The 9143-nt window shown below is 40.5% G+C and overlaps 1 protein-coding gene across 1 annotated transcript; it reads right to left on the reverse strand.

Annotated features, from left to right (window-relative positions):
* Positions 1-4416: 4416 nt before the first annotated feature.
* Positions 4417-8519, reverse strand: GDF2 (growth differentiation factor 2). Its single transcript, XM_008929814.2, has 2 exons — positions 7936-8519; positions 4417-6273 (listed from the first exon to the last, which is right to left on the reverse strand). Exons 1-2 carry the CDS (start codon positions 8279-8281, stop codon positions 5333-5335), a joined length of 1287 nt encoding a protein of 428 aa, XP_008928062.1. The 5' UTR covers positions 8282-8519; the 3' UTR covers positions 4417-5332.
* Positions 8520-9143: the final 624 nt, after the last annotated feature.

The raw sequence follows: 9143 nt of genomic DNA on the forward strand, positions 1-9143 counted from the left end.
GAAAGCAAGATTAAATGTTTTGCTTTATATATTTTGCTCCAATACTGCCCAGTTCTCATCTACAGCTCATTTCACCATTCTCTCATCAGACTCATGTAGACATTTGGCCACTGACAAACCACAGTAGCAGGAGCCTTATCTGAAGGTGGCAGCAAGAGCACCTTTTTAACTGGCAGAGATGCCACCAGGATAAAGGTAAAATTTGGAAACTACTTTTGGTTTTACTGGAGCCTTCTAATACAGCCATATTTTAAATTATATGTATGAATTAGAATTAATGTAAAGTTGATATCTGGCTCCTAAATACTGAAACATAGGGTTTATTAGCTCAAGCATAGGACTATACTAATGAAATATTTAATGCCTCCAGGACTTTGGTAAGTATTTCTAGACAAACCTTCAATGCCTTTTATAGATGTACAAGTCTGGGTCAATACTACTTCATGGCTGCCTGTGACAGGCATGATTGGATTGAATAGGTATGGTCTAAGACTGTCTTTTCTGTTCTGTTCTTGTACTGTTTGGTACAAAGAAAGCCTTGTTCCTGAGTAGGCTTTCTAAGCCCCGTAGAAATAAAAATAATGAATATCACCCTCAGATTTCTTTATAATTCCCATGCCAAAAGAAGTAATACTAGATTTCTGTCCCTAGGTTTTCAGTTCTTATGCCGTACAAACCTATATAGACTAAAATTAAAGCTGCTGGAAGTTTTCTTTCACATTTTTTAATATTGAAATATTTCCATTTTATGAAAATGGAAATAGCACTCTGAGTTCTTTAACGATCACGTTTGTAATAAGAAAAACTTAAATTAAAAATGTGATGGATTTTTGATTTTTTTGTTAATATTCCCTTTCCTTAATGGCAGGTATGCCAGGCTCCAGACAAACCATACGCTTCAGCGAGGGGACTGACTTGGGGCAACCCGTTTGCTAGGGCTATGCTGAAGCCATCCTCCTGTGAGGCTTTTAGATGAATTATGACTGATGGTCCAGCAGAAGTTTTAAAGGAGATGACAAAAAAGAAACAGGTGCAGCCCAGAGGGATGACATGCTCCTGAGGCAGCCTGGAAGCAGGAGCCAGCACAGACAAGGCAGTGAGGCAGGTTGAAGACACGAAGCGGGCAAAAGGGGCTGTGGGTAGCCCAGAGTGGGATGTCAGGAGACACCTTTATGATGAGAGGTTTTAAGGTATTATGGTCGGGAGAGCACGAAAATGTGTGGAGGTGGCTGTGGTGTACGGAATCGAGCTAGTGCAGCAGCCTGCCACAGCCTGGAGGTGGCACCGAGGCAAGGCTTGGAGAAAGCACTGAAGGCTGCAGAGAGGCCAAAATATGGCTCTGAGGTGGTTTGTGGGCCCCAGTCAAAGCCGAGATGTCACGAAGGAGGTTTGCATCCCAGGCAGGCAGAGCCTCCCACCTGGCAGACAGCGGGCAGAGCTCCAGGCCCCGCATACTCTAGAGACTGAGGAGAGACCTGCCCTGTTTTTGATTCTGCTAAACACCCAACAAATGGTACATCAGGGAGTTAACATGGGAGAAGGGATGTGTTTAGTAGTCACATGTAGTGTCCTGTTAGCTGTTCAGAGCAGCCAGAGGGGACGTGGAGCAGTTATGCAGTCTGAGGATGGGGTCTTGCCTCACAGACATTGTTCATTTACTACTTGTTGGCTTTGTCAGCATGTTCTGTGTTCCCACCTGTACCTTGTAATTCTTTCCAGTAAAAAAATGATTCAGTGCTGCCTATAAGGAGCTACAGCAAGGTACTGATATTTCTTGGAGCTCACGGTGTGTGACTATGTGGACCTACATGATGGATGACCATGCACCTAAGTGCATGACCTATGTGGAAATGGCCAGGCTCTGAGGAGGCTGGAAAGAAGAATCAGCTGTGGTCTGGGAGCAGTGTTAACTGTGCAAGGGCACAGTTGTGTCTGAAATGATGAGTCTCCTTGAGAGGCAGTCTGAAACCTTTTATTCTGAATATCAGGAATTGTTAACTCTAGATTACTATTTCTATATTGTCAGGATCTTTACAGCATAAAGGCATCTGAGCAGATACCAGCCAAACACCTCCGGATTCCCTCTTCACCTGTAGAAAAGAATAGTGAAAATGGAGATCTTTTTATTTTCAGTGATCGCTGGTGCTGTGTTGGTAAGTTGCAGCAGATGTTCTTCTGTGTTGGGACATGGCATGGAGGAGTGGATGAGATCAGAGGACATTGTTTCTGCTGTGTACATACACAAGGTGGGAAACTAGTTAAAAATAGCCCCAGCTGTATCTCCTGACCAGCTTCCACCAGCTTACCATGTTTATCTATAGACTGAAGTGCTATAGGTTAGCCTTAAAACTGGCTGTGGAGTCAGCAGGTGATTCTGATGTTACAGGACTGTTACACACATAGCCAATGGGCCTGAGAAGGAGGGCGTGCATCAGCCTTGTGTCTATGTTAAACAAATAAGTTTTAATTTTAACTGTGCATCTGCTGAACAGTGCACAACCCCCAACCTGCTCCTCAGTAGCAGCAAGCTGCTGGTCAACATTCATAATCCAGTGATGATGGGGGGGTTTTCTCAGTGTCCAGTGGGGCACAGCTTGAAGCAGGGGACAAGGTTCTTACCTGCTCTTTGCAACCTGTGTACTCTCTAGCACTGGTTTGGCCGCCTGGCTGATTTGTTGCATCCCAAAGCAATTGAAACATGAGGGAGCTCAAACAGTTATTTAAAATTGGATGTGCAAAACTACATAAATCAAGCTGCTAAATGTAAAACCAAACATCAATTTGACATGCACTTCAGCCATGCTGAAGGTAGTAGCAGCTGTAGTCACCACTGGGTTCTCATTTCTTCTTGACCCTGTTCATCACCCTGTGGAAAGATTCATATTTCATTTTACTGCCATACAAACCAAAATGTTAAGCCGATGGGAATGTGATCATTAAAGCTCGTTGGAAGCTCAATGGATTTTATAAATTGAAATACAATAACAATTTGTAGTCCTGTTTTGGGACGGGATCTGTAGAGCTCCTCTGGAATTCTGATAGCACAGCTATGATCTGAGATTTTGAGCCAAAACTGGCTTTGAGTCCTTTTTTTCCCCCCTGCTCCAAATAAGCTTGGGAAATAAAAATAAATGTTTGACTTCAGAATGTGGAAAAAAAATTATTCTTGAGAATTTCTCTCTGTGAGGGTATGGGAACTGGTCTTTCCCCTTCCCTATTTTTTCCTGTAATTATGGACAAAGTTCTGTATTCAGTGAAGTCAGAATATAAGTAGGACTTTGTGTTTAGATGACTGAAGGGCACGCAGCTACAATTACCTTGACATAGAGGTCAATGTGATCTAATGTTTCTAATGTGATCTAATGTTTCTAATGTGATCACATGAAGTGCTTGTTTGGTAGTTTCTGTCGCTTGATTAAGAGAAGTTGTCAAGAGCAAAATGTCAGGAGCTTAAGTGACATGAACAAAACAGGGAGAGAACATAGGGGGTTCTGACAGGAGGAAGACACAACTATGACTGTAAGATGACAGAAACCAGTGGGGAGTGGTAAAATGATAACTTCCATTGGAAGTTTAAGAGGTTAATGACCTGCAGCTATGGATGGATGGAATTTGCATGGATCCAGATCTCAGATGTGATCCTATTGCAGACAAGTTCTAAAGAAAAAACCCTATAAATCAGTTAAAGGATTCTGGTGAATCGTGCTTTGTGCTCATGGTTTGTGATGTAACCAGCAGTTCTTGATGGAATTACAACTGCCCTGCTCACACTCACCTGCTGTTTGCTCTGTATTAAGTTAACAATAGTAAATAAACCGCGTATTAGATTTCAAGGTGATCTGTTCATGCCAAATGAATTCGTCTTGCCCTAATGCTGTCCTAATTTAAAACATATGTATTGATTTAAATCCTGTTGCTTCCATACATTAAAGTACTGTTTAGATTTTTGCCTCATCAATATTCTTCACCATTTTGAATGGATGTGTAGCTTGTTGTGGGTTTGGTTCAAAAGTGTTCTCTGATAGATTTTGTGTGTGTGTGTGTATGTGAAGGAGTAGATGTGAGTTGGACCATGGTGGCGTTGTACATCACGTAAATCTGTCACCTGCAACCAACAGTAGACACTTTATCTGTTCTTTTACAGGCAAAACCTTCATTAGCATCAAAGGAAGTTTACTTTAATTGTGGGAAAGATGGGTCCTTGTCTAGTGAAAATACAACTGGTCAGGAGAAATATTGTATGATAGTATATTTCTCATACAGCAGCATAAGCTTCATAGAAAAGTGATGAAAGTTTTCTGATTTTCCCTGACTTCTAAGGGGTGAAAGAATTTTGTATATAAAATGGAGTTTCTCCTAAGAAGAAATTAAAAAAAACCCAGAACCTTGTGTCAGACTCCAAACAATGTCTTTAGACCTTCAAATAAGTAGCCTGGGCTTTTCAAAAGTGCTGAGCTTTGCCAACCCCCACTGCTCTTAGGATACAGCTTCTAAGGCTGAACATCATTTGACTGCATGTTCTTGCAAAGAAATACTAAGAATATGCAGTAGGTCAAAGTGGTTCCTTATCTTTGTGCAGAGATAAGGGCTGCTGTTCCTCCTAGGAAACAGTGTCTTAGAAGCGGAAGGCTGCACTTCTTATCATTCAAGTATGTGCCATAAAGGGGTAAAAATAGGGATGTTGAGGATAAGAAAGCTGAAACTAAGGCACCTGCTACCCAGAGAAGGAAACTTGGGAACGAAGTAAGACTGAGAGTCTCTACTGTTTTGAATACTGCAAATCTTCACTTGCAGGAGCAAACAATTTGCCTGTAAAAGCCTCTGAGATTATTGATATGAGAAAAGGCTTCCTGGATTTAGACTCCTGACTTTATCATGCAGACTACATTCCATTTACAGAGTTTTACAGAAGTTGAAAATGTCAGAGTTGGCTGAGAGAATTAGATTTCAATAGCTGTTAAACATTTGCTGGACATCCTAAATCTCCACTGAAAATCCTTTTGTTTGTGACCTAAACAGAATTGATTAAACGGAAAGGTTGAAATAAGGTATTCAAATTCTATCACATTGGCAGATAATGCATAGTTCATTCAGTCTCACAATATTTTAATCCAGTATTCACTTTGCCATGATATATAATGCTGGCTATTTACAATAATTGCCATTCTCTAAATGACAATTTTCCTTTAAAACAAGCAGCAAACCCAACAAGCAGCCCCATACCCTGCTCCAAACCTTGTTTGCAAGGATTTTCATTTGCATCGCTGCTGTACAGATTTACACAGAGCAGAAAAAGGGGGTATTCTTATTCTTAGAGATTCTGCCTTGTATGCTACCTGCAGCCACATTCTGCCACTTTCATCCCTTCATAGTTATATATCAAAGTAGGCACACCAGCATCATCCTTATAAAGAATGGAGATTGAATCCAGTTTGGTTGGAACACAACAGGCCTTGGAGGCTTTCTTTGGGTTTTGGAGATGCACCAGAGTTTGGACAATAGCATGTTTTGTTGGGGTAACGTTATCTGTCAGAGGGAAGAAGCAACCTCCTTTACACTCAAAAGCCTCATAATCTTTTGGTGCGATGATCCAGGAATCCCAGCCAATCTCTTCAAAGTTCACATGGAGGGAAGTTCTCCGGCAGTGGTTGGCCCCAACGCTTCTCTTGCTTCTGGAGGAATGCTGGTGCGGCCCAGTGATAGCCTTTTCCTCTCCCTGTTCATCCTCTTCAGATGAAGTGTTGTTCTTGCCTAGCTTCTTTAGCACACTTTCTTGTTCATGAACAATCATCTCCCGGAGCTCTACTTTGGTCTCTTTTGTCCCATTGCTGCGGTCATTGGAGAACACCATTAACAGGGGCAGATTTTTAGCATCCGGGGCAACACTGATATCCAGCTTCTCACAAGTGAAACCACTCAGAACTTTACTCTCTATAACAACCTCTAGCTTGTTTTTAGTCTTCAGTTTGTCTGCTCTGACCCATCTTTTCACAGCGCTGGACACTTCAAACATCTCCCAACCACACTTCTGGATACTGTGGGAGACAAGGAAAGATTTGGTACTTTCTGGGTTTTCCCAGTGTCCATCATCTAGAACATCATAAATGACCATGGTGCCTTCCAGCCTAGAGAGAGACTCAGCTTCTCTGTGACAGGAGACATAAATTCTCAGTTCAGCTCTGGTGATTTCCTCATATTGTGGAATAGAGATGTTGAAGAACAAAATGTGTTTCTGAAATGGATTTTCTTCTGGTGAATCTAAAGAAACAACATCTGCAATAGGAAATTAAAGCATGTGGTTACAGTGCTTCTGACTGTCCAAGTAACTTGTTTTTAAAAGACTCAGCATGTATTTTGGGGGTAAAATAAGAGCATGGTGACACAGCATTAAAAAAAAATACTATCTTCTGGCCAAGTTTCAAGGGCAGAGTGTGAAAAGGGAAATGGAGGTCCCTGATGTTGGTACTATTTCACCAAGATTGCATAGCCAGGTGAGTGTGTGGAGCATAAAGAGGCAGCCTAGAACAAACTGTGGATGATGCTGGTCAGTATTAACTACATAAATAAGGCATGTGCACGGTTTTCAGATTTAGCAATTTGCTAAAGATATTCTTACACAAAGAATTCCTCAAAACCCCTATGAATTTCCTACTCTCATAATCATGCAGCCGGATGAACTGCTCTCATATTCATATTTAAGTGTCTTTAAGAACTACCTGTGCTGAGGCTTTTGTTGCTGTCTACAGATAACTTTGAAAGCAGCTTGGATTACTGGGCATTTGTGGTAATAGAAAAGCTTTTGGAAATCCTAAATTGAAGCTTCACGGTCGATCTAAATTGGGACTCGGTGATAAACAGCCTTTCATGCCCAGGTCCCAGTCTGTTCCAGACTGAACTTGTATAGGTTTGTTCATATGTTTGTTGTCTGCAAATCCATGCACAGTACCAGCAAGTCTGCCTGGGGAGGGGTAGATATTTGTCAAGAAGATCAGACTGGCAATGTTTAGAAGTCATCACTGATGTCTATTTAATGCTCAATGTAAACTAGCTGCTTAATCATGACTGGGTGTTAGAGCAATTTTATTTGGCTATTGCTGCCGCTTCTTCAGAGCATTTACCCACAAAAGCAGGCAGAGAGGAGAGTGAGATATGGAAACTATAATCTAGGTCATTCTGTTAAGGTTCCTTTACATTTCAGGACTAGGGCCACTAATTTGGGAATTTGAAGTTCTCTGTAGAGCTGTTACCTGTGTATGTCTATTTTTCATATAAACAGAAACTTCAGTTCTCCTTGTTTCATTTTTATCTCAAGGACTGCATTTGCTTACAACTTTTTTACTGCTTCTTTTGATGGAGCTTTTAAAAGTCTATTTAATGTTACACAGACAGGAATCTTGAACATTTTAAGCTGAGACAAGCATGACTACCCATTTTCATGTAAATCTTTCTGTCTAATCCAGAATTTTGGAGGAGCACTGCTGTTCCTTTCTTGGATCCACAGACACGTTTCTCAATTGGTTGCTGTATTTTTTAAATATGCACAGAGCCCACCTGAAAGAAGAGCTCTCTAGCATTGATGTCTCAGTCATAGGTGATCAAAAGTTTGCATTCTAACATAGAAACTCAGTTCCAAATATCTAGGGTTGAGAAACATGATTCATGTAAACTGTTATACAGTCCATCATCTCAGTTGAAGTGTTTGAGAAGACAATATTGTACAGTGAAAATATCAAAGAAGAAAACTAAAGGTAATTGTATTTTTTAAAGATTGAAAGAAACTACAGAGCAAGCATACAATCCAAAATTTTAATGTTTCATTTCTAAAGAATCTGTGGAAGTCAGGCACTCAGTTTCTTCTGAATTCCAAAAGAGTCTGAGTATCTGCTGTCCATGAACTTTAAAAATTCTAGTCCACATATTTAGGACTTCTCCTACCTTCAGTACTGAAGCTCCTTACAATATTGGATGCAGGGATGGAGGACTTGTCTGCAGCATATCTGTTGTATAAATCAATCATGAACTGTGGTGGTTCTTCTTTAGTCTTCACTTGTGAGGGGATTCTTGACAAATTCAAACTCCTTTGTAAATCCGTCTTCATATTCTCCAGGAAAGATTTAAAGTCAAAATGGGACTCATCTTCTACTTCCCCAGGATCATGAAAGTGTGCATCAGACTTTCCCATAGCTGATAACTTGTCCCAGTCTTCTAAAGGCTTGCCTCTTGTCAAACAAGCAATGATGTTGAAAACAGACAGTGCAGCTAATACTCCAAAACAATGCATTTCTTCTATAGTTACTTTCTGGTGGAGAGACAAGAGGACAAGGGTATTATAGCTGATTAACAGTCTTGTTTCATTACAGACAGAGGAAAGAAGATGTAAGGCTAACAACTGGAATGCCCTTTGCAAATCACTTTCTTGTGCTCTTTTTGCAGTCTGCTTCAAACCCCAGCCTCTTGTCAGTTGTCAAGCAGATTGGTCGTACACTTGCCCTTATCAGAGTCATTGATGCCATGCTTCAGCTTCTGTTATCTAGCAAGGCTCTTAGTTAATGAAGATTCTGTAAACATCTGACAAACACATGTGGCTGGTGGGAAGGACATTGTATATTGTAAAGAATCCACATTTCACTTTAGGGTCATCTTTGCTTAATTACATTCTTCTATCATTTCCTTGCCAACACAGAGAGAAGCTTTCTTAGGGACGTAGAAGATTACACTGTTTTTATCAAGACTAGAAAATAGAGATCTAGAACAAAATCACTCTATTAGCTATTAGCAAATAATATCTGAAAAATCTTTTTTACAGACCCTTCATATGCAATCAGAAAATCCCCAGTCATTTGATGGAGACCTGTGATTCTGCAATACATGATCTCATGACAATACAAACAACCTTAAAACTTGTTTCCGTTTATCAGCCAAGAGCTATTGTTTGTACACAGTGAAATATCTGTTTTGTGTCAAATTTGCTTCATGTTGTTTGCAGGCTTGTCCATTTTCAGTTTGATTCCTTTGGTGTATGGGAATTTAGCCTTGTTTTTATAGTATCTTATGTAATATATTTCATAGATTCATCATCTCAATCCAGTCCAAGAACAACCCGTCATTTTTTCCCTGACCTCAAAATGAAGACAGAACTAGGC

Source organism: Manacus vitellinus, unplaced genomic scaffold (assembly GCF_001715985.3).
Source record: "Manacus vitellinus isolate BGI_N305 unplaced genomic scaffold, ASM171598v3 scaffold_15_pilon, whole genome shotgun sequence".
NCBI classification, from domain to species: domain Eukaryota; kingdom Metazoa; phylum Chordata; class Aves; order Passeriformes; family Pipridae; genus Manacus; species Manacus vitellinus.